The 24,155-nt window shown below is 44.2% G+C and overlaps 2 protein-coding genes across 4 annotated transcripts in view; one reads left to right on the top strand and one right to left on the bottom strand.

The window, feature by feature from the left end:
• The first annotated feature begins 10,093 nt into the window (after positions 1–10,093).
• Positions 10,094–17,470, top strand: FZD5 (frizzled class receptor 5). The gene is made up of 2 exons (XM_005672133.4): positions 10,094–10,728; positions 11,014–17,470. Exon 2 carries the CDS (start codon positions 11,267–11,269, stop codon positions 13,025–13,027), a length of 1,761 nt encoding a protein of 586 aa, XP_005672190.1. The 5' UTR covers positions 10,094–10,728; positions 11,014–11,266; the 3' UTR covers positions 13,028–17,470.
• A 2,573-nt stretch (positions 17,471–20,043) lies between these two features.
• CCNYL1 (cyclin Y like 1) overlaps positions 20,044–24,155 on the bottom strand; it is a 37,558-nt gene continuing 33,446 nt past the window's right edge. The window contains exons 10-11 of one of the 3 annotated variants that reach the window (XR_014829128.1): positions 21,580–22,890; positions 20,044–21,090 (exon numbers count right to left, since the gene is read on the bottom strand). Coding sequence is in view for 1 of the 3 variants with exons in the window: in XM_005672130.4 (XP_005672187.1) it covers positions 22,774–22,890 (117 nt within the window). In the remaining 2 variants the exon portion in view is untranslated. Of the gene's footprint in view, positions 22,891–24,155 lie in introns of all 3 variants that reach the window. The other 2 variants (XM_005672130.4, XR_014829129.1) reach the window with 2 other exon arrangements.

The following is a 24,155-nucleotide window of genomic DNA, read 5'->3' as shown; positions in this document are numbered from 1 at the left end:
CAAAAAGGGGTAAGAAACCCTCCACATAATTGGTTAGAACTAAAAAGGAGGTAAAGAGAAAAAAGAATCCGGACAGGACTGGCAATCTTGAGAGAGAGCTGTGACAGAGGAAAGGAACCCACACTCCGGGAAGCAACGTAACTAAAGGGAGATCAGCTGAGATGGAGGAACCTCAAAGCTGCAGAGAAAAGCACAGCAGCTGGACTGAGGAGGGCAAAGCAGAGAGAGAGAGCCCCACAGACCATCGATATCATCTTCCAGGACACCAAAGCTTGAGACGATCGGAGTGGGGCTGGGCACTGAGACTCAGGCTCCAGAGGGCAGCTCCAGGAAAAACACTAGGGTTGGCTGTGTGAAGACAGCCCCAGGGACTAAGGAGCAGTGTGCCAAAGGCTGGGGAGTGGAGTGCCACAGCCAAGGGAGGAGGTCTGGGCCAGCAGGAGAAGAAAGCACCATTGCTGTGGAAGGTAAGAGGAGGAAGAGTAGACCGCCATAGGATTATCTTTCTCTGCACATGCATGAACTCTCAGAAGATGGGGTTATGGGCAGCAAGGTGCTTCTTGAACTGGCTATGGGTGGCAATGCCTCCAGGCCAGGCTAAGCATGACAGGGTGCCTCTTATGTGGTCTACAGGCAGTGGGGACAAACCAGGATAGTCATCTCAGACTCCAGAGGTGGGCACAGCCAACCACCACAAGGAGTCCATGAACAGCACCACCCATAGCCCAAGTCACCTCAGAGGTCAGCACAGAGGAGGGCCCTGCATCTGAGCACCACCCATTGTTGCTCTCACTCCCCTGGGAATGTACACGCCCTGCTGCTGCCACTGCCAAATGCTCCAGGCACCACCTATACCCGCCTGAGTGTCACTGCCATTTCCAAGGGCCCTGCAACTAGAAGCAGCCCGTGCCACCTTCCCGAGGGCCTTGCCATAGTCAAGGGCCCAGCAGCCAGGCACTGGCTACTAGCCTACCCATTGCCTCCTTCTCCCTGGAAACACACGCAGCACCCTATCAAGGGGATAACAGCTTGCACACACTGAGGAAAGAGATAGCAAGCATCCAAACTATCTTGCCAAGAATAAACAGTAAGCCCTCACAAAATACTCAGTGGTGCTCTCACATATAAATAGCCTCCCAAGGAGTTCCCATCGTGGCTCAGCAGTTAGTGAATCTGACTAGCATCCATAAGGACATGGGTTCAATCTCTGACCTCGCTCAGTGGGCTAAGGATCCGGTGTTGCCGTGAGCTATGATGTAGGTCACAGATGCTGCTTGGATCTCTCATTGCTGTGGCTGTGGAGTAGGCCAGCGGCTACAGTTCCAACTGGACCCCTAGCCTGGGAACTTCCGTATGCCAGGGGTGCAGCCCTAAAAAAGACAAAAAGACCAAAAAAAAAAAAAAAGCCTTCCAAGATTGCAGTAGTTGCTTTCCCTAAACTTACAAAATAAGAAAACTATAAGAAAAATGAAGAAGTTTGGGAACCATTCCCAGTTAAAAGAACAGGAGAATTCCCCTGAAGGAGCAAACAATGAAATAGACCTCTGCAGTCTGACAGACACTGAGTTTAAAAAGGAGACAGTGGAAATACTGAAGGAATTAAGAGCAAATGTGGAGGAACTAAGAGCAGACATGAACAGCAATGCAGATTACTTTAGAAAGGAAATGAAAAATATAAGGAGGCACCAAGAAAAATTAGAAAATCCATTTGCAGAGATGCAAGCTGAGTTAAAGGCACTAAAGAGCAGAAAGAATAATGCAGAGGAATGAATTAGTGACTTGGAAGACAGAATAATGGAAATCACCCAATCAGGACAGCTGACAGAAAGCCAAAATGAAAAAGCATAAAAGCAATATAAGAGATCCATGGGACAATATAAAGTGGGCCAATCTATGAATACTAGGGATTACAGAAAGAGAAGAAAAAGAAAAGGGAATTGAAAATATATTTGAAGAACTTATGGCTGAAAACTTTCCAAATCTAAAGGGAACAGATATCAAGATACAGGAAGCAGAAAGGGCCCCAAACAAGTAGAACTCAAACAGGCCCACACCAAGACATATTATAATAAAAATGGCAAAAGTTAAAGATAAAGAGAGGATTCTAAAGGTAGGAAGAGAAAAACAAAGAGTTAATTATAAGGGAACCCCCCATAAGGCTATCAGCTGATTTCTCTACTGGCCAGAAGAGAGTGGCAAGATATATTCAAAGTTCTGAAAGGGAAAAATTTGCAGCCTAGAATCCGCTACCTAGCAAGAATATCATTTAAAATAGAAGGAGGAATAATTTATCCAACAAATAAAAACTAAAAGAATACAGCAATACTAAAACCCATTCTAAAAGAAATACTGAAAGGGCTTCTCTAAATATAAAAGAAGTAAGAAGAAATAGGATAGAGGAAATCACAATTGGAATGTAATCACTTAAATAAGCCAGTATACAGATCTAAAAGGGGAAGAAAAAAAAAAAAAAAACCTATTGTAAAAGTGACAGAAAACATAAGGAACAGCAAAAGAACAAAAATGAAGATGCTAAAAAAGACATCAAAATCATAAAATGAAGAAAAAAGACAGAGTTCCTGTTGTGGCTCAGCAGTTAATGAACTCAACTAGCATCAGTGAGGATGTGGGTTCAATTCCTGGCCTCACCCAGTGGGTTAAGGATCTGGCATTGCCACCTCAGTGGTATAGGCTACAGATGTGGCTTGGATCCCATGTTGCTGTGGCTGTGGTGTAGGCTGGCAGTTATAGCTCTAATTGGACCCCTAGCCTGGGAACCTCCATATGCTGCTGGTACAGCCCTAAAAAGACAAAAGACAAAAAAAAAAAAAAAAAAAAAGGGAAATCATCCAACCAAAAAAAAAGAGAAGATAACAAAGGAGAAACAGAATCAACAGTAAAGCAAGGTTTAAAATGGAAATAAATACATATTTATCAATAATTACCTTAAATGTTAATGGACTGGATGCTCCAATCAAAAGACAGAGAGTGGCAGACTGCATAAAAAAACAAGAGCTGAATCAGAGTTCCTGTTGTGGCTTAGGGGAAACCAATCTAGCATCTATGAGGATGCAGATTTGATCCCTGGCCTTGATCAGTGGGTTAAGGATTTGGTGTTGCCATGGGCTGTGGTATAGGTCCCAGATTTGGCTCAGATCCCACGTTGGTGAGTATAGGCCAGCAGGTACAGCTCTGATTCAACCCTGACCTGGGAACCTCCATATGCCTCAGGTATGGCCCTAAAAAGACAAAAAGGCAAAAAGACAAAAAAAAAAAAAAAAAAAAAAACCCAAGAGCTTCATAAAAAAGCAATATACTGCCTATAGGAGACTCACATTAGGGCAAAGGACACATATATATATTGAAAGTAAGGGGATGGAAAAAGATATATCACATGAATGGAAAAGTCAGGAAAGCAAGAGTTGCAATACTTGTGTCAGACAAAATAGACTTTAAAATGGAGGCCATTAAGAAAGACAAAGGACACTATTTAATGATAAAAGGATCCATTCAAGAAGAGGCTACGACACTCATCAATATATACGCCCCTAGTATAGGAGCACCCAAATACATATAACAAATACTAACAGACATAACAGGAGAAATTGATGGGAATACAGTAATAGTAGGATACTTTAACACCCCACTCACATCAATGGACAAGATGCTCTAGACAGAAAATCAGCTAGGCAGCAGAGATCCTAAAAGACACAAAAGAAAAGTTAGAATTAACTGACATTTCCAGGACATTACATCGAAAAAAATCAGAACATATATTCTCGAGTTCCCATCGTTCATCAGAAACAAATCTGACTAGTATCCATGAGGACACAGGTTTGATTCCTGGCCTTGATCAGTGGGTTAAGGATCCTGCATTGTGGTGAGCCGTGGCGTAGGTCTCAGACATGGCTCGGATCCTGCATTGCTGTGGCTATGGTGTAGGCTGTGAGCATTGAGATCTTATACCCATCCTTCTTAAATTTTCCAAAAAGGTGAAGAAGAAGGAATAATTCCAAACACGTCCTATGAAGTCACCATCACCCTAATACCAAAACCAGGCAAGAAACTACCAAAAAGAAAATTATAGGCCAATATCTTGGATGAATATAGACATGAACATTCTCAACAAAATTGTAGCCAACTGAATCCAAAAACATATAAAAAAGATTATACACCATGACCAAGTAGGATTCATCCCAAGTTCATAAGGATGGTTCGACATACACAAATCAAGCAATGTTATACACCACATTAACAAAAGAAAAGTCAAAAACCACATGATCATTTTAATAGATGCCGAAAAAGCGTTGGAAAAAATCCAACATCCATGCATGATAAAAACTCTTTGTTTTTTCGTTTTTTGTCTTTTTAGGGCTGCACCCACGGCATATGGAGGTTCCCAGGCTAGGGGTCTAATTGGAGCTGTAGCCGCCAGCCTATGCCACAACCACAGCAATGCCAGATCCGAGCTGCATGTGCGATCTACACCACAGCTCATGGCAATGCTGGACCCTTAACCCACTGAGCAAGGCCAGGAATTGAACTTGCAACCTCATGGTTCCTAGTCAGATTCGTTTCCACTGTGCCACAACAGGAACTCTGATTAAAAACTCTTATCAAAAAGGGTATAGAGGGAACATACCTTAACGTAATAAATGCCATTTATGACAAACCCACTGCAAATATAATACTCAATGGAGAAAAGGTGAAAGCTTTCCCACTAAAATCTGGAACAAGACAAGGATGCCCACTCTCACCACTTTTATTCAACATAGTATTGGAAGTCCTAGCCATAGCAAGCAGACAAACAAAACAAATAAAAGGTATCCAAACTGGAAGAGAAGAGGTAAAATTGTCACTATATGTAGAAGACATGATACTATATGTGGAAAACCCTAAGGACTCTACACAAAAACTACTTGAACTGATCAGTGAATTCAGCAAAGTAGCAGGATACAAGATTAACATTCAAAAATCAGTTGCATTTCTGTATACTAACAATGAAATATTAGAAAAGGAATATAAAAATATAATACCTTTTAAAATCACTCCCCCCCAAAATTAAATACCTAGGAATAAACCTGTCCTAGGAGGTGAAAGGCTTACATGCTGAGAACTATGAAACATTAATCAAGGAAATTAAAGAGGATTCAAAGAAATGGAAAGATATTCCATGCTCCTGGGTTAGAAAATTAATACTGTAAAAATGGCCATACTACCCAAAGCAATCTACAGATTCAATGCAATCCCTATCAAATTACCCATGACATTTTTCACAGAACCAGGGCAAACAATCCAAAAATTTATATTGAACCATAAAAGACCCAGAATTGCTAAAGCAATTCTGAGGAACAAAAACCAAGCAGGAGGCATAATTCTCCCAGACTTCAGACAATACTACAAAGCTACAGTAATCAAGACAATGTGGTCCTGGTATAAAAACAGACATAGGAGATCAGTAGAGCAGAATAGAGGACCCAGAAATAAACCCAGACACCTATGGTCAATTAATCTTCAACAAAGGAGGCAAGAATATAAAATGGGAAAAAGATAGTCTCTTCAGCAAGTGGTGCTGGGAAAAATGGACAGCTGCATGTGAATCAATGAAACTAGAACACACCCTCACACCATGCACAAAAACAAACTCAAAGTGGCTTAAAGAGGGAGTTCCCATCGTGGCTCAGCAGTTAACAAACCTGACTAGGACCCATGAGGACACAGGTTTGATCCCTGGCCTCACTCAGTGGGTTAAGGATCTGGCATTGCCATGAGCTGCAGTGTGGGTTGCAGACACAGCTCAGACCCTGCATTGCTGTGGCGGTGGCGTAGGCTGGCCGCTGTGGCTCTGATTTGACCCTAGCCTGGGAACTTCCATATGCTGCAGGTGTGGCCCGAAAAACACATACACACACACACACACACGCAAAAATGGCTTAAAGACTTAAACGTAAGACAAGACACCATAAAACTCCTAGTAGAGAATACAGGCAAAACATTCCCTGACATTAACTGTACAAATGTTTTCTTAGATCAGCCTATCAAAGCAACAAAATAAAAACAAAAATAAACCAGTGGGACCTAATCAAACTTCCAAGCTTTTGCATAGCAAAGAAAACCATAAAAAAAAAAAAAAAAGACAACCTACAGAATGGGAGAAAATAGTTTCAAAGGATGCAACTAACCAGGGCTTAATCTCCAAAACAGGCAAACAACTCAAAAAACTCAACAGCAAAAAAACAAAACAAAACAAAATCAAACAAACAAAAAAACCCAATTGAAAAATGGGCAGAAGATGTGAATAGACATTTCTCCAAAGAAGACATATAGATGACCAACAGGCACATGAAAAATGCTCAACATCACTAATTATTAGAGAAATGTCAACCAAAACTACAATGAGGTACCACTTCACACCAGTCAGAATGGCCATGATTAGTAAATCTACAAATAATAAATGCTGGAGAGGGTGTGGAGAAAAGGGAATCCTCCTAAGCTGCTGGTGGGAATGTAAAGTGGTACAACCACTATGGAAAACAGTATAGAGGTACCTCAAAAACCTAAACATAGAACTACCATATGATCCAGCAATCCCACTTCTGGGCATATATCTGGACAAATCTTTCATTGAAAAAATACAGAAGTTCCCGTCGTGGCTCAGTGGTTAATGAATCCGACTAGGAACCATGAGGTTGTGGTTTCGATCCCTGGGCTTGATCTGGCGTTGCTGTGAGCTGTGGTGTAGGTCACAGCCATGGCTCAGATCCTGTGTTGCTGTGGCTCTGGTGTAGGCCTGTGGCTACAGCTCCAATTAGACCCCTAGCCTGGGAACCTCCATATGCTGCAGGAGCAGCCCAAGAAAGGGCAAAAAGAAGAAAGAAAGAAAGAAAGAAAGAAAGAAAGAAAGAAAGAAAGAAAGAAAGAAAGAAAGAAAGAGAGAAAGAAAGAGAGAAAGCAAGCAAGCAAGCAAGAAAGGAAGAAAGCAAGAAAGCAAGAAAAGAAGGAAGGAAGGAAGGAAAGAAAGAAGGAAGGAAAGAAAGAAAGAAAGAAGGAAAGAAGGAAAGAAGGAAGGAAGGAAGGCAGGAAAGAAAGAAAGAAAGAAAGAAAAAGATACATGCACCCCTGTGTTCACTGCAGCACTATTCACAATAGCCAGGACATGGACCTGAAAAAAACCTAAATGTCTGTCGACAGATAAATGGATTAAGATGTGGTGTATCTGCACAATGGAATATGACTCAGCCATAAAAAAGAACAAAATAATGCCATTTGCAGCAACGTGTATGGAACTAGAGACTCTCAGACTAAGTGAAGTTAAGTCAGAAAGAGAAAGACAAATACCATACGATATTACTTATATCTGGAATCTAATATATGGCACAAATGAACCTATCTCCAGAAAAGAAACAAACTCTTAGCCATGGAGAACTGACTTGTGGTTCCCAAGGGGGAGGAGGAGGGAGTGGGATGGACTGTAATTTGGGGTTAGTAGATGCAAACTATTGCATTTGGAGTGGGTAAGCAAGGAAGTCCTGCTGTATAGCACAGATAACTATAATCACTTGTGATGGAATGTGATGGAGGATAATGTGAGAAAAAGAACGTATGTATACGTATAACTGAGTCACTTTGCCGTACAGCAGAAATTGACAGCATTGTAAATCAACTATAATAAAAAAAAATTTTTTAATGTGTCTTTAAAAATAATTCAGTGTTTTCCAGTTTGTTAAACAATAAGTATGACTCAGGAGAAAATTTTGATTTCCATCCTTTCCATGGACTAAATGTGTAACTTCAAGCAAGTCATTATGGTGCCAGTTCCATCTGATTGTTGTGAGGAGTAAATGAGCTAACTCAAATGAATTATTTAGCACCCCGCCTAATACATGTTCAACAGCATATTTTAAACTGCCTTTAAAGTGAAGTAATAGATGTAAAAAAGCAAAAGACCAAGTGATACAAAAAGCTATACAATGCAAAATAAATTTCTTTTGGCAACATCTTCCCTCTGTTATTACTCCTATTATTAGAGATGTCCAAGCAAAAATAACACTTCCCTGTTGATTATAAAGAGAGAGGTTTTTCAGACGAGGAGATAACATCCTTTGAGTCAGAACCAAGTGAAATAACACAAGTATTCTGGCTAAATGCCAGCATGAGTGATTAACATTCTCCAACTTCAAATAATTTTTATTATTAGCCAACACTTGTCCATCCCCAATAATACACACGTTGCATAAAGACCACAGAATGAGGCAGCCTCTCTTGGCATGTTCACAATCTGTGCATACTTTCCACTGAGGGTTTCCCTTTCTTTTTGATTGCTATTCCATAGCTTTTCAACTCCCACTACTTTCAACTCTGGGTTGTTTGCTGACACTAAGTGCCAAGTAGTTCCAAAAAACAAACAAACAAACAAAAATATGGGAGCACCTGTAGAATTTCAGGAAATGAAAGAGGTAAGGTACATTCTAAACATGTTTATTAAGAGTTTTGTTGTTTGTGAAGCAACTGATATTTCTTTCTTTTAACTCTGAGGCTGGGATTGATACACATATTCTGCATTATTTTTCACAAAGCAGGAGAGAGGGGACCATTCTGAAACAGTCTCTCAGTCTGTGTAGATGGGACCAGGACACAAGAACGACAATCGGCGCGGTCTATCTCAACCCTTTTTTAGTCCAGTCCTGAGTCCTTCAAGAACTCAGGCCCTCTGGCCTTTTTTCCGCCTTCTTCCCAGTCGAAGGAAGGGGTGGGGGAGCGGGAAACAATTCAAACTCTCTTTGTAAGCGTGTGAATGAATTTCAAGAATGCTAAACACCTCAGTCTTCCAACCTAATTAGAACATGTAGAAAAGAGGCATTTTTAGGACATTAAAAACTTGCAGCATAATAACCCATCTGAAGAGCGCCACTGTGCGTCCCAGCGGTCGGGGCGCCCAGCAGGTCTTCCCGCGGGCTCTGGCTGTTCTGTGAGCCCCGGATCCCCGGCGGCGCGCTAGTGCGTGGCTAAGCAGCGGGCAGCCCCGGGGGGGCCGGCGCCTAGCCCATCACAGAGCCTGGAGCCAGTGTTGCTTCTCTCTGCGGGCGACTTGGGAACTGCCTGGACTTTTTAACCCGATAAACTGATAAAGGACTAACCTGTCTCGAGTCTTCCTAAGAGAAAGAAAATCACTTTCCTGTCGCAACAGTAAGATTTTGTTACGAAATGCAAAAGTAAAGGTTAAAGCCTGGGAGCTAACCAGTAGCATAATGGCGGGGGTGGGGTGGGGGGAGAGTGGTGGCTGTTAAAACTGTGGATGCAGCAGCCCAAATATCTCGGTTCAAATCCCAGGTTTGCCATTTGAGCGCCTACTCTATGCCAGGCGCTCAGAATACCGAGCTTCCCAAGATTGTCTAGGTTGTGGCTTTCCTGGGGGTTGCTATTATTAGCTTGGTTGCCTTGGTCAAGTTTCTAAACCTCTTGTTTGTTCACCTGTAAGGAGTGCCTGCCTCATAGAATTGTTGTAAGGATCTGAGACACCCTGTATTAAGATATGAACGATTAACACGCTGTCCGACACACAATAGGGGCTCAGGAAGCGTTTGTTCTCTCAACTTAAGCTCACCTGGTATGAGGACAACGCAGAGAGGAGACAGGTGCCACAGTTAAAAGTGATTCTTTGAGCAGTTCTTTTAAACAAGCGCTGGACTCTAAGGATGCTTAGCTGGAGAGAGGAGACCTGGTAGGGGCCCTGGAAGCAAGGGTTCGTAAGCTAGACCATTACAGAAAAGTGGACAAGGCACGGGTGGGCGCCACTAGAGAACTCGGGAGGGACTTCGAGCTAGGGTTTCCCGCCCCGGGTCTCAAGAAGGCGAAATTAGCATTTGCCCCGCCCCCACTGCTTCCCGGCCCGCGATTGGCCCGCACTCCTCAGCGGCCCGCTCGGGGAGGGGGCAGGAGGGCGCCCGAAGAGAGGCCGATCCCGCGGGGCAGTGGGCGGGGACGCGCGGAGAGCGTGGCGGGGCGGCCCACCAACCGAGCTCCAGCTCAAAGGGGCGGGGTCGGGGCGGAGCCTCCTGGCGGGCATTAGAAGCAGGTGACCCGGGCGGGGCGCAAGAGGCCAGTCCAGCCTGCGGCCGCAAGTGCACTACAGCCGTCGTCGCCGCCGCGCGCCGTTGAGTACCCGCCAGAGGTGGGCGAAAGGGTGCTAGAGCGCGGAGGAGGAGCCGAGTCCCGCACGTCCCGGGAGCGCCGCCACCGCCCCCAGGAATCAGCTGGAGCGCGGAGCCCCCTGCAGGGGAGGAGGCGAGCGGCGGGCGGGACGCGGCGGCGGGCGCGCACCATGCAGTCCTGGCGGAGCCAACACCAGCTGCTGGCGGTACTGTGAGGCCGCGGAAGCCCCCGGTCGCCGCACACCGCCTTCCTTTTGCCCAGGTGCTGCCAGGCGCGCTCGCCCTTGGTGGACCCTGGTGGAAGGCACGGCCGACCCCAGCCCTGTCCCGCTCGGATCATGCAGGGGGCCCCGGAGAAGGAGAGGGCGAGTGACCGGTCTGTGGCGACCTCGTTCAGCGGGCGACCGCCTCTCTAAGACACCCCCACCTGCTGCCATGTGCTGCCTCGGGTACCCAGCTTATCGCCAAACTTTCTCGATGCCAGCTCGGTTCAAAGTCGCGTTTCTGAGCTAAGAGCCCCAGGGACGGAGGATTCAGGCTGGCGACTGACTATCTGCTTCTCACGGGATCCTTCGAGGTGAGAGTACGCGCCTTCTCCTCCTCCCAGTTGTTTTCCCTGCCCTTCTGCCCTTTTCCAGAGGGCTGAGCGCTCTGACCTCGGGGTACAGCGTGGAAGGCCGGGCGGAAAGGGAGGCGGGATGAGAGGCGGGGAGTCTGTAGTTTGGTTTCTGGAGGTGGAGGGAAGGGAAGGGAAAGAGGTTAACTTAGAGATCTGGAGACTGCTCGCGAGGACTAAGCCATTGACGCCCCTCTCCTTGGCAGTGGCAGCAATCTTTCTTCTCCCCCACCTTCTTTTTTAAAGAGTACTTTCCCTGGAATCGGAGCCTTAACTGTCCCTCCTCAGCCCTATCCAGCGAAGAGCTGAGCTCTCCCTGCGGAGGCAGCGCCCTCCCGGAACAGTTTATCTTTGGACGGATTTCTTTAAAAGAAAGAGAAACCAACAGGTTGCCAGCCCCGGCGCCACACAAGTCTGCAGAGAGGGAAGCACGGTCCTGGTTTCCCCTGCCTGAGCTGGCCCCGCTTGGGCTGCGGGAGGAGAGGGGAGGGAGGGGGCTATGGCTCGGCCTGACCCGTCCGCGCCGCCTTCGCTGCTGCTGCTGCTCTTGGCGCAGCTGGCGGGCCGGGCGACGGCCGCTTCCAAGGCGCCGGTGTGCCAGGAAATCACAGTGCCTATGTGCCGCGGCATCGGCTACAACCTGACGCACATGCCCAACCAGTTCAACCACGACACGCAGGACGAGGCGGGCCTCGAGGTGCACCAGTTCTGGCCGTTGGTGGAGATCCACTGCTCGCCGGACCTGCGCTTCTTCCTGTGCTCCATGTACACGCCCATCTGCCTGCCCGACTACCACAAGCCGCTGCCGCCGTGCCGCTCGGTGTGCGAGCGCGCCAAGGCCGGCTGCTCGCCGCTCATGCGCCAGTACGGCTTTGCCTGGCCGGAACGCATGAGCTGCGACCGCCTCCCGGTGCTGGGCCGCGACGCCGAGGTCCTGTGCATGGATTACAACCGCAGCGAGGCCACCACGGCGCCCCCCAGGCCCTTCCCGGCCAAGCCCACCCTCTCAGGCCCTCCGGGGGCGCCGGCCTCAGGGAGCGACTGCGTCGCCGGGGGCCCGTCGGTGTGCAAGTGCCGCGAGCCCTTCGTGCCCATTCTGAAGGAGTCGCACCCCCTTTACAACAAAGTGCGGACGGGCCAGGTACCCAACTGCGCGGTACCCTGCTACCAGCCGTCCTTTAGCCCGGACGAGCGCACGTTCGCCACCTTCTGGATCGGCCTGTGGTCTGTGCTGTGCTTCATCTCCACTTCCACCACGGTGGCCACCTTCTTAATAGACATGGAACGCTTCCGCTACCCTGAGCGCCCCATCATCTTTCTGTCAGCCTGCTACCTGTGCGTGTCGCTGGGCTTCCTGGTGCGCCTAGTCGTGGGCCATGCCAGCGTCGCCTGCAGCCGTGAGCACAGCCACATCCACTACGAGACAACGGGCCCTGCGCTGTGCACTGTCGTCTTCCTGCTAGTCTACTTCTTCGGCATGGCCAGCTCCATCTGGTGGGTCATCCTGTCGCTCACCTGGTTCTTGGCAGCTGGCATGAAGTGGGGCAATGAGGCCATCGCGGGCTATGCACAGTACTTCCACCTGGCTGCTTGGCTCATCCCCAGTGTCAAGTCCATCACTGCGCTGGCCCTGAGCTCGGTGGATGGGGACCCGGTGGCCGGTATCTGCTACGTGGGGAACCAGAACCTGAACTCGCTGCGTGGCTTCGTGCTGGGCCCGCTGGTGCTCTACCTGCTGGTGGGCACGCTCTTCCTCCTGGCAGGCTTCGTGTCGCTCTTCCGCATCCGCAGCGTCATCAAGCAGGGCGGCACCAAGACGGACAAGCTGGAAAAGCTCATGATCCGCATCGGCATCTTCACGCTGCTCTACACGGTGCCTGCCAGCATCGTGGTGGCCTGCTACCTGTACGAACAGCACTATCGCGAGAGTTGGGAGGCTGCGCTCACCTGCGCGTGCCCAGGCCCCGACGCCGGGCAGCCACGTGCCAAGCCTGAGTACTGGGTGCTCATGCTCAAATACTTCATGTGCCTGGTGGTGGGCATCACGTCAGGCGTCTGGATTTGGTCTGGCAAGACTGTGGAGTCGTGGCGGCGCTTCACCAGCCGCTGCTGCTGCCGCCCGCGGCGGGGCCACAAGAGCGGCGGGGCCACGGCCACCGGGGACTACGCCGAGGCCAGCGCAGCGCTCACAGGCAGGACCGGGCCACCCGGCCCTGCCGCCGCCACCTATCACAAGCAGGTGTCCCTGTCTCACGTGTAGGAGGAGGCTGAGGGACCGGGACCGAGATCGAGGCCGGCCGGGAGCCGAGGGAGGGAGGTTGTTTTGTTTGGTAGCTTTGCCAAGGTCACTTCCATTTACCTTCCTGGTGCTGATGCCCCCTCCTGGGGCAACCTGGAGAGAGGGGAAAGGGGCTGTTTCAAGGGGAGTACCTGTCCCAGGGCTTCTCCAAGGGGCTCAGCTCACCTGCCTTTTCAAGGGGAACCCTATTTTTAATTTATATGTAGTTTTCTTAATTTTTAACTTTGTTGCATTTTGGCAACAAAATTTCCCTTTGCTTTGGGGGCTTTACAATCCTAAGGTTGGCATTATAATGAAGTTCCACTTGGTTCAGGTTTCTTTGAACTGTGTGGTCTAAATTGGGAAAATATATTTCCTATACTTGTGTCTTTACAAATAATGTGAACAGTGAAAGTTTGGGTTGCTGTGACTGGGAAGTTGACCCCTGTGCTTTTTACAGCTTGTTTCTCCTTCCACTACTTAAAGTGTCCAAGATGCTTTAAGGTGAGCTGCTTGTCCCAGTATTTAGTTCCTAAGTTAAGGGAAACCCCAGGTCATACCAAGGAAGGGGAGCAGAATGTGAATAGGACCTCTTGAAAGTGACAAGGTTGGGGAGTGTTTAGAGATTTGGTGTCTCTCCTAGCTTTACCAAGCTTCAGTTTGTTTTCGGTAGTACTTGTAATCATTCTCATTCTTCACGGTGCCAGCTTTGCTTGAATAAGTTAGAGGTAGCATTATATAGTGTCCTCTAACGTTTGGAATAGTGAGAAAATAAGGGGTGCCGATTGGTCGAACTTGAATTCTAGACTGTTAAGATGGCAGCTTTGTGCCAGAGGAGTGGGTGGTTCTTAATAGACTTCAGCCATCCCACTTTTTCAAAAAAAAAAAAAAAGAAAGAAATGTGTTATAATTTTGGTGAAAGTAAACCTTCCGCTGGAAGTACTTAGTGCTGAAGGGGGCTCCTTTCTACATTTAAGGACTAAAATGGATATACCTCCTGTTAATTAAGTAAATTTCCAACACTTCTCTTATCTGCTCTACCCCCATCCCACCTCCTTTATCATGTTAAACAGCCTTTTTGCTTTTCTTATTCCTCCTCTCCTGGAGAGCTGTGATTAGAAACCACACCCACCCTTGAATGAGGTGCTTGAAAGAGGGGGACGGTGGGGGGGGGCGGCTACCTGTGAACAAACATTGGCAGCGGAGGGAAAATAAGTGTTCCTGGACTTTGGACTAGTTTACAGCCAGATAGTCTAAAAGCAGTGAAACACTGCTCTCTGTAGTCCCTGAAAACAAATGAGACCCATAACACACTTGCCTAAGCTTTTAAAACAGAAATTGGTGCAGCACTAGGAAAGCTGTTCACCTCACCCCATCTCAATATAGTTTGCTTTTCTTCCTCTTCTGAGACAGCTTTCGTATTGCTGAGCACAGTCTCACACACTTTCCTGTTAGAGAATTTGGTTTGCTCTTCTCATCTGTTTAACCCTTCCCGCGTTCCTATGCGAAAGCCTATAGATGTATTGATGAACACACATGTACACACACACACTTGACTATGAAAAATTCCGTTCGCGTTCGCTTTCCTAATCTGTTCAACTATTCATTCATGAAGCGCGTCGTGAGGCCATTACTGGGGAAGGAATGACAGTGCCCTGGCCAGCAACATACCAGGGACCAGGACTGAGCGAGGACCGCATTTGAGAAGCCGAAATGGCAAAAGCATTTAAAATTTGAGAACGCCTCCAAAGGAAAACAGCAAGTCTAGGGATTTGTGCTTCGTTTATAACCAAAGTTGGAAAAGTGAGACTTAAGCCCAGGTCAGTTTTCGCTTTATGGATATTAAGGAAAAAGGTGTTTAGTTTCCATAGCGGATTTAAGCATGTTGCTGGTGGGAAGAAGGCTGGTATTACAGTTTTCATGAGTTCTCAAAAGCTGTTCCCATTTATAAAAATGCACCGCTCTTACGCGCTCACCTTCTGCATCAAAATTGAAATTTCAGTATATTCGACCAAATCTGTACACAGAGCGATGGAACTTTTGGCACATCTAATTCCTCTGCTTATTCTGAAGTTTCTAGGATCTTGAAATAGATCTCCTGCCTGAGGGCCAATTCCTCTCTTGTTTTTCAGATGAGAACCTTTTCTGATCACCTTGACCTCTTTCCCCATTTAGTGGGTCTTCTCAGAAAGTACAGGTCTTTGTGCCTAATTTGGGTTGTTCCTGTTCCTTTTTCTTTCTTTCTTTTTTTTTCTTTCTTTCTTTTTTTTTTTTTTTTTTGGTGGAGGAGTCTAAAGATGATGCAGAATGTATCTAAAAGTTGTGGGATGGATTGGTATAATTCTTCCTTTTAGTTTTCACTTTGGTAACATGCCAAACCTAAAAGGAACAACCAGTTTACTTAAAAAAAAAAAAAAAAAAAAAAACAGTTAAGACAAAGAATACCACGCCAAGGAGAGGCAATACAGGTAACTCCTTTGGGGATCCAGCCCTCTGTTTTCAGTCTCTGTTCTCACCCCTGCTCTCCTTTCTTCCCGCAAAGCTGAAGCCCACCTGCTTCCCTGAAATCTGACTAAAATCAAGCACCACTCCCTACCCAGGGCAGAGAAACCCATCCGTTTATGGTCACCTCTTATTTCCATCCCATAGGCTATTTTGTCCTGAATTGCGTTTTTATTAGGCAAACAATCCATACTTATGAAATACTTACGAAAATAATTATAAAGTGAAAAGTTGTGGGGGTGGTTTCTTCACAGCCAACTATGTGATTTTTGGAGAAGATTTAGGGCCCAGTTTTGGCTCACATGTACAGCCTCCAGGCTGCCCCTTTCATGGTTCAATTTTAAGCAGTGTCTCCCTTCATAGATGAGGGGGTAAAGATTTAGAAGGAACTAATATATAACCTCTTAGTTGACCAGGCTTTACCAAGTCTTTTTAATTTATATTTTTTCCCTCCTCAAGTCATTTAAATTGGCTGAAAATGTTTTCTTGGTGCCTTATTGGTTTATTCTTGCAAACCTTTGTCGTATTTTCACATGGTCATTTCCAATGACGGGCCTGTGTGTGTGTGTGTGTGTGTGTGTGTGTGTTGTAATTGTGTGCATGTACAAGCTTAAATAATGTGCCAGCAGCACTGTTTCCACGTTGGTGTTCATTAGGCTGTTTCTTCCTGGGCCAGGGCTGCACTAATTCTGACACTGGCTGCCGGCAGCAAACCTCATGGACCCCACCCTAGACCCTTAGCAACTGCATCCATGACCTGCAGTCTCAAGTACAGAAGGGGAACCCCAGAGCTAGGAAATGTAGGTGTATATTTTAATGAACTGCTACCCCTGCTAAAGAGGCTTCTCTCACTTTTGTGTTCTACAGAAAGACCAAGGGCAGGTAGGAGGGACAAAGCTTTGAATAACTGCTTGCTGATACCACCGCATGTGGCAAACAGGACCGAGACCATTACACATCCGAGGCAGGTGTGAGGTATGGTGGCTGAGAATTGCCAGCTCCCCCACCCCCACAAAATGCCCTTTTTTTGCCTCCAAAGTCCAATCAAGTGAGCCTGGGAAAGAACTAGGCCCGGCTTGAGGAGGTTGGTTCTGAAAGAAAAAGCTACCAAGACATTAAAGCAGGGTGAAGGGTAGGCAGGATGAAAGTAACCTAAGTAACCTGACTCGGAGCTCTCAAAAGCTTCTTGCAGCTTGGTGACAATGACAGGATTTATTTCAGCCAGGATAATGTCTGTGGTCCATCATCTGAAGACAATATTCCTTCATGTTGTTACAAACCGTATGTATAGTATGTATGTGTTGTTGGTGTGTATATAAATAATATATATTATATATATATGAGAGATTTAGTGACTTTTGATACGGGTTTGGTGCAGGTGAATTTATTACTGAGCCAAATGAGGCACATACCGAGTCAGTAGTTCAAGTCCAGGGCATTCAACGCTTTTTCTGGTTTCCATACATGTATAGTGCCTATTTCACACAGTATTGTCAGTGTTGTGTCGAATCCAGAACTCACAAATCCGAGCCAGCGATGTTTTATTTGTAGACAATCAACTTGAATCTATAAATTATTACTGGCAGATGATTATAATGCTGAGTCCCTAACACTAACACAAAGGAAACCCAGAGCATCTTGCTAAGAAGTTTTCTATTTTTGTTTTGTTCCTGGAAGTCAATAGAACAGCAGTTGTGTGTGGTTATGTTAGTCTCAAGATACTTAATTTGCTGACCTTATTTCAGAAAAAAAAAAAATTTGTATGTATTATATTTGTGGGATGGTAAAATAATGGTTTGAGATTTTTATCAAATATGGAGAGTAGTTATTTATGAAAAACAAAGAAATGTCTATTTTTGTTTCTTTGTTCCCAATTAATGTAGATAAATTTTAAAGTGCATTAAAACAATGGTAAAGTAAAAAGATGCTGTACAAGTATTTTTTTTCCTTATGCTTTTTCAGAGAGATGCATTGCTTAAGAGTATCTGAAGGAGATCTGTGGATTCTAACTGCATGATCAGATTTCTCAGATATTTTAAGTGGCAGGGTTTTTATTAATAAAACCAAGCAAATTCCAATCACCAGGAGAAGAACTAATGAAAACATGGTGTTACTTGAGTATACTCCTTAGATTTCTCCTACCGATCCTGTGTTTCATGATTCACTTGAAGAAATGAAGAGAAACACACATAAGAGCAGAGAGATTGCTTGAAACTTCTATTTTTATCAACCCTCCATCTACACTCTGTACTGAAGCAATTTGAAGAGAAGTGGTGCTGTTTCTGTGTGTCTGGCTGGGGGTTAGGAACTCCTCAAACTACATTGTTTAGCAATTAGATGCACAACTTGGTTGGTATTAAGGTCTAAATACAAGTCAGGAAGCCCAGATACAAGGATGGATGGTTCTTCCTCTGTATTCCTGGTAAATGGGTTCCAGGAGTCACCCTCTCTCCCGGATACCAAAATCCACAGATGCTCAAGTCCCTTATGTAAAAGATGGTCTTGCTCAGAGAGGGCCTTGAGACAGCAGTGGGACTAGAGAGTCAGTTCCCACAGTAAGGAGATAAAGGGCCACCATCCTGGGAGCTAGAAGGTTAGTAGATTTGAGAGTGGTAGTATTGAAACGTTCTTGAGGACCTTAGGTTCTGAGGCCGTCACTGAATTCCTCTCATCACAACTTACTTAGCACCACCCTTCATAGCAGTTGTGATAATCACCTAAACGTTCCTTTTGTAAACAAGGGTAACCTCTTGACTTGGGATTCCTCTTAATTTCTACACTCTGTCACTTAGTTGTTTCAGCACCCTACAGATCCTAAGCCACTAACTGGAGTTCTTAAAATGTTCCGCATGTTCTCATGTGCCAAACCCATCTGAAATAGAATGGTGGAAACTGCCTCAGAAACCAAATGGATCGTACCTGTGTCCTAGAGGAACTGGCTTTGCTGAAGGGCTCCTAGATCATCTATATTCTTGCTGGCAGTGTCAGGCTGACCAGTTGGTAAAGGCTAACAGGTAAGACCTCAGGTAATCCTTGAGACTGGATGTAATCTACAGATTCTGCATTGAAACTCATGGTACTCACCTGGGAGAGCCTCCACCAGCTGTCCAAGTAGCTTTCCCAAGTAGCTCTGCACTCAGAATGCAGCTTCTGGGTGAGTGAACAGTCACAGGCATTTTACATGTGGTTAGAGAGCAGGCTTGGGTATTTTGCTAACCTATGTGCTGCAAGTAAACATTTCCAAAAACATTGCATAACCTGAATACAGAGTTAAATACTGTTTTCTAGTAAATACTGGCTTCAGCATTTTTTCAAAAATCAAAGAATGGTATATTTCACGCAGACGGGAAAACTAAACCAAGAAATGAAACTTGAGCCGTCATAAAACAAAGATTCAGGGCTGCTGAATTTCAATAATGGGCACCTAGGGTACATTAAGAGCAAGTGTGCAAGGACCGGGTCATGATGGAATCTGATACAGGATGGAAAAAGCTTCTTGAGCAGAAACACTGGGCCCTCTCCTAAGACGTTGACTTCAGGTGAACCACATGATGTACTGAGACGGCAATTTCATTTGGTTCAAATACACATTTCAAACCTTTCTCTAGACGTTCAGTTCACAATATGAGTTAAAATTCCACTGATGTAATTCCAGTAGGAAAAAAAAAAAATGAAAATTTTGGGGTAGTCAGATGTTCTTCTATAGGTTTACTCCTTTAGGGAACAAACCCTTCCTGGGTATATAATGCTGAAAAAACTGCCAGAGTTGCCACCCTATTAGAATTAGTTTCCATCCAGGCCCCATATGTATTAAGAGAACCAACTTCAATGTTTAAATTTTTACCTCAAGTTGACTCAGTTTCCCCTTTATCGAAATGGCTATATTGCCTCTAGAATTAAAGCCAAAGGGGAAAGCAATTTTTTTAATGATTCTCTTCTACCAACTTGTTCTTGAAACTAGTCACGTCTAATGTCCTTCTCCCATTTTTTTTTTTTTAAACCTTTGGCTACTCAAGATACGCCAGCATTTCTACTTAGTAACTAGCATATTATTATGGGGTGTGTGAAGAGTCACCCTCTTTACAGGAACAATTCTATTCTTACATTTTCTTTCCTGTTCGGTTGCTTGAAATCTTCAAATAACTCAATGTTCTGATTGTACAGTATCCTGCAATTCCTGTGTATTTTACCTGTTTTATCTTCCAATGTGCTTTTCTCTCTTGGCACAGTAACAATTCAGAGATGCCATCTAAATGCACTATGCCACTGATGACTGTAGCCAGTGATTTTAAGTATAACTAAACTATCTTCAGGTTGAAAAAAGCACAAGCTAAAAAAAAAAAAAAGACTACATCTTAACTAAAGGCAAGGGACAAACCAACTAATGAACAGTTAGTTTGAAAATGCTTTCAGGCCTATCAGATTTGGTTGAAAACATTTAAGTTAGGTAGCTGTAATGTTACAGTCAGAAGGGTTACAAACACAGAAGCCATATATTTTAATTAAAATAGAGTTTATTAGCTTTTCTTTTAATATAAACATGAGAAAGAAAAACCACATAAGTTGTAGCATTCTTTTCAAAATAAAACTGCAATCAACATTTGAATCTCCAAGCTCCATAAACAATTATTTTTTGAGGTGGTAGATTGTAATAAAAACTGCAATCAATGTTTGAATCTCCAAGCTCCATAAACAATATTTTTTGAGGTGGTAGATAACATTTTATATGCCATTTTTATCATTTAAGTCTCTGTCCTTTAAAAATGATGGAACTGCAGCACTTAACATAATGTGAAGCCTTTCTATAAAGAGAGAAAGTATTCCAGGCCCCGAAATGCTTTGTTTACAGGCAAAATTCCTAGGATTACATTTGAGAAGGCAGGAGGAGAAAGATTTCACATAGTTGAGAACACTAATCTTTTTTTAAATATTTCAAGTTTAGGTGACATCATTACCAATCTCCTAAAAGACTGATTACTAGACCTCCCTGCCTTTTTTTTTTTTTTTTTTTTTTTTTTAATTTTTAAAGATTTTTTTAGCCCTCCCTGCCTTTTAAAGTCTGAGGTAAATAAGGGTTCTTAAGATTTCTATGTTTCCTCTCCAATGGCAGAACTTGAAATGAGATGCCTACAACCAGGTTAAATACATAGGATAGAAAAGCTGTTTCATGTTCCTTATTTTCATATCACTACTACTATCAGGGTCCAATTCCTTTCAATTTGTTAACACTGTTCTTCATAATTCCTTTATCCAATCTAGAAAAATGAAACTTAGGTGACCAAAGCAGGTAAACAGCCCAGCCCTGCCAAGAACTGTTTTTAAAAGAGGAGGGCAGGTCTATAAAGATATAAGGTATCCCTTGAAGTCTTAGCACAATTTTAAGCTTTGATATTTGTAGGAGTATAAATGCTACACACTTACAAAACATCATTTGAAAGTTAAATTTCTTCTAAACTCATTTAGTTTTGTAAATTTTTTTTTTTTTTTTTTTTGTCTTTTTGCCATTTCTTGGGTCGTTCCCGCGGCATAGGGAGGTTCCCAGGCTAGGGGTCTCATTGGAGCTGTAGCTGCCACAGCAACGTGGGATCCAAACCGTGTCTGCGACCCACACCACAGCTCACGGCAACGCCAAATCCCCACTGAGCAAGGCCAGGGATCGAACCCGCAACCCCATGGTTCCTAGTCGGATTCGTTAACCACTGAGACACAACGGCAACTCCAGTTTTGTAAATTTTAAACATTAAAATTCAGCCAGGGGCTGAAACAAAAAATTAAAATTAAAAGCTTAATGCTTAAAATTTACAAAACTGGGAGTTCCCGTCATGGCTCATTGGTTAACAAATCTGACTAGGAACCATGGGGTTGCGGTTCGATCCCTGACCTTGCTCAGTGGGTTAGGGATCCCGTGAGCTGTGGTGTAGGCTGCAGACACGGCTTGGATCCTGTGTTGCTGTGGCTATGGCGTAGGCGGGTGGCTACAGCTCCGATTAGACCCCCTAGCCTGGGAACCTCCCCATATGTGCGGGAGCTGCCCAAGAAAATGGCAAAAAAATAAAACTTACAAAATTAAGTTGAAAAGTAAACTATCAAGTGATGTTTTGCCAGTCTGTAGCATTTATACTAATGCAGCAGTGTCCTGGAGTGTCTAAGCACACTATATTAAAGCTTAAGATTGCACTAAGACTTTTGGGACACCTTCTATTTCACTACCCGCTTGTTAACTACTGGACCACCATGTTGGTTGGAATTATGGAAGATAATATAAGTACTGTACCCTTTAATACAAGTATTTAACAGAGAGAAAAATCATCAGAAAAATCCTGGAGTGTCTAAGCACACTATATTAAAGCTTAAGATTGCACTAAGACTTTGGGGACACCTTCTATTTCACTACCCGCTTGTTAACTACTGGACCACCATGTTGGTTGGAATTATGGAAGATAATATAAGTACTGTACCCTTTAATACACGTATTTAACAGAGAGAAAAATCATCAGAAAATCAGAAGCACCATTATAAGTTCACAAGAAATGCAGCACGGACCCAGTAGAAGTAGGTAATAACATACTTTCTCTGTTTATGATTCCCAACAGGCTAATATATGTTAAGTAGTGCTTGCAAAGAATTTCAATGACGTTGTTATTCAGCAGCTTTTTGGTTTAAACTGATTGCCAATAATGACTAGCAGCTTCAGTGATACAGTAGGGAGGAATAATCTTTCAAAACCTAACAATGCTACAACAGTCTGTTTCTAAGTGGCTTTATGAGTTGTTAGGAGTCCCATGTTTCAATGGTAATACTGCATTGATTCTAAAGGAATATGCAGCAATATAGGGGAGGGGGGCAAGAAAAATAGGAAAAACATAGAAGTTATATAGTTAGTGTCTTTTAAAATCTAAAAATTTAAACTATTAAAAAACCACATAGTTCACAGCTATCAGCCTACACAGTAAGCAAATGCCTGTGTGTTGGTTGGGAGCTTTTAGCTTTGGAGTGGTTTTTGTAACTCTGTTTATATTAAAAAGGACAGAAGTGTGTGTTGCATTGACAGGGATGCATTGCATTCTTTCCTAGGAGCATAATCCTCGCTGTCCTTGAGTCTTTTGAATTCAACATTTTTCTTTCAGGTGAAAATACTAACTTTGCTGGTTTCTGAGCAGGAGAGGTGATATTTCTCCAGTCCTTGTTATGAGGGGCTGATGATGTTACGACCCCTCACTTCTCCCTTAAGAGAGGATGGCGTTGGAGCGCTGAATACCAATGAAATTATCAGCGCTGAAAGACCGTCTCATGGCAGCTCTGCACAAGTCTTTGTATTTGTCCTCACACAATCTGGAAATGGCCTGGGAAAGTCAATCAAACAGAACAATTAGGGGATCACTGATAAGCCACACCCACAATTCATTTACACAGTTCCCAGTTATTGCTACTTTGGGTAGCTGACGTCTACATTCCCAGTCCTGGGATGCTACTAACTACCAGTTCACTAAGGTTAACAGCCTTTAAGGACTATGATGAGATTGTTACAGTGAGGGAGAACTTAGAATTATTTACAAATTGGGTTCCCAGAGTGACCTCACTGACATAGTGTCTGCGAGGATGCTAAATCAAATCCCTGGCCTCACTCAGTGGGTTAAGGATCTGGCGTAGCTGCAAGCTGCTATGTAAGCTGCAGACATGGCTGTGGTGTAGGCTCGCAGCTGCAGTTCCAATTCAGTCCCTAGAATGGAACTTCCATATACTGCAGGTGAGGCCCTAAAAAAGACAAAAAAAAAAAAAAAAAAAAGGTTCCCAAAGATAGGCTCCTAACAGCAATATCATCTATTACCTGCACACTTGCTCCTTAAACATAATGAATATACACTTGGGCAAAACCAGTGTTTACTCAGCTATTCAGCTTCTATTCAATCCTTATCAGTTATTATGTGCCCTAAGAAAATGTTAATGAGGAAGGAGTATGTTGGATTTGTTTGGAGAGGTCTAGTGACTGAAGCACCAAGAGATGATATTTTCATTTGCATGTTAATTATGGTAGAAACACATTCTAAAGAACCACTGAGGTATCACAGAAAGTGTCAATTTTAAATGAATCCATTTCCGTTGTGAATTTCTGTATACCCACCCAAAATCCTATGTACATTAACATTCCCACTGAAAACCCATGTACTTTCTACATCTAGTATTTCAATCCACATTATACCTTCCAAGTATAGGTCTCTCAGGTTAGCCACCAATGCTTTTAATAAACTCATGGGACTGAACTATATAGAAACACTGACATGAACCGCAAACCGAGTAAGAGACAGTTAAGAGTGGTAAGTAGATTATATATGTAGATGTGACTAGGGATACATTTGTAAGAAATTATTCCTCTATGGTTTTAAATAAGTGTAGAGGTTCCAATAGAAAACCATTAAAAACAGATTAAATCTTAAAACATTCTGAATTATGGTTAAGGAAGAGATAATATTTTATAATGTGAGATCCTTGTATAAACCATAAGAGACACTGGAAATACGATGCCAAAGGGTTAATGAGCTCTTCAAACTGTTAATTTAACAGCTTTCCATTTTCCGAATCACTGCTTAATAAAATTTAGCTACCCATG

The sequence above is a fragment of the Sus scrofa genome, chromosome 15 (assembly GCF_054392235.1).
Source record: "Sus scrofa isolate SSC_HxYL_T2T_F1_AM1 chromosome 15, Sscrofa_HxYL_maternal_Yorkshire_Landrace_v2.0, whole genome shotgun sequence".
NCBI classification, from domain to species: Eukaryota; Metazoa; Chordata; class Mammalia; order Artiodactyla; family Suidae; genus Sus; species Sus scrofa.
This window is presented reverse-complemented; position numbering and strand designations above follow the sequence as displayed.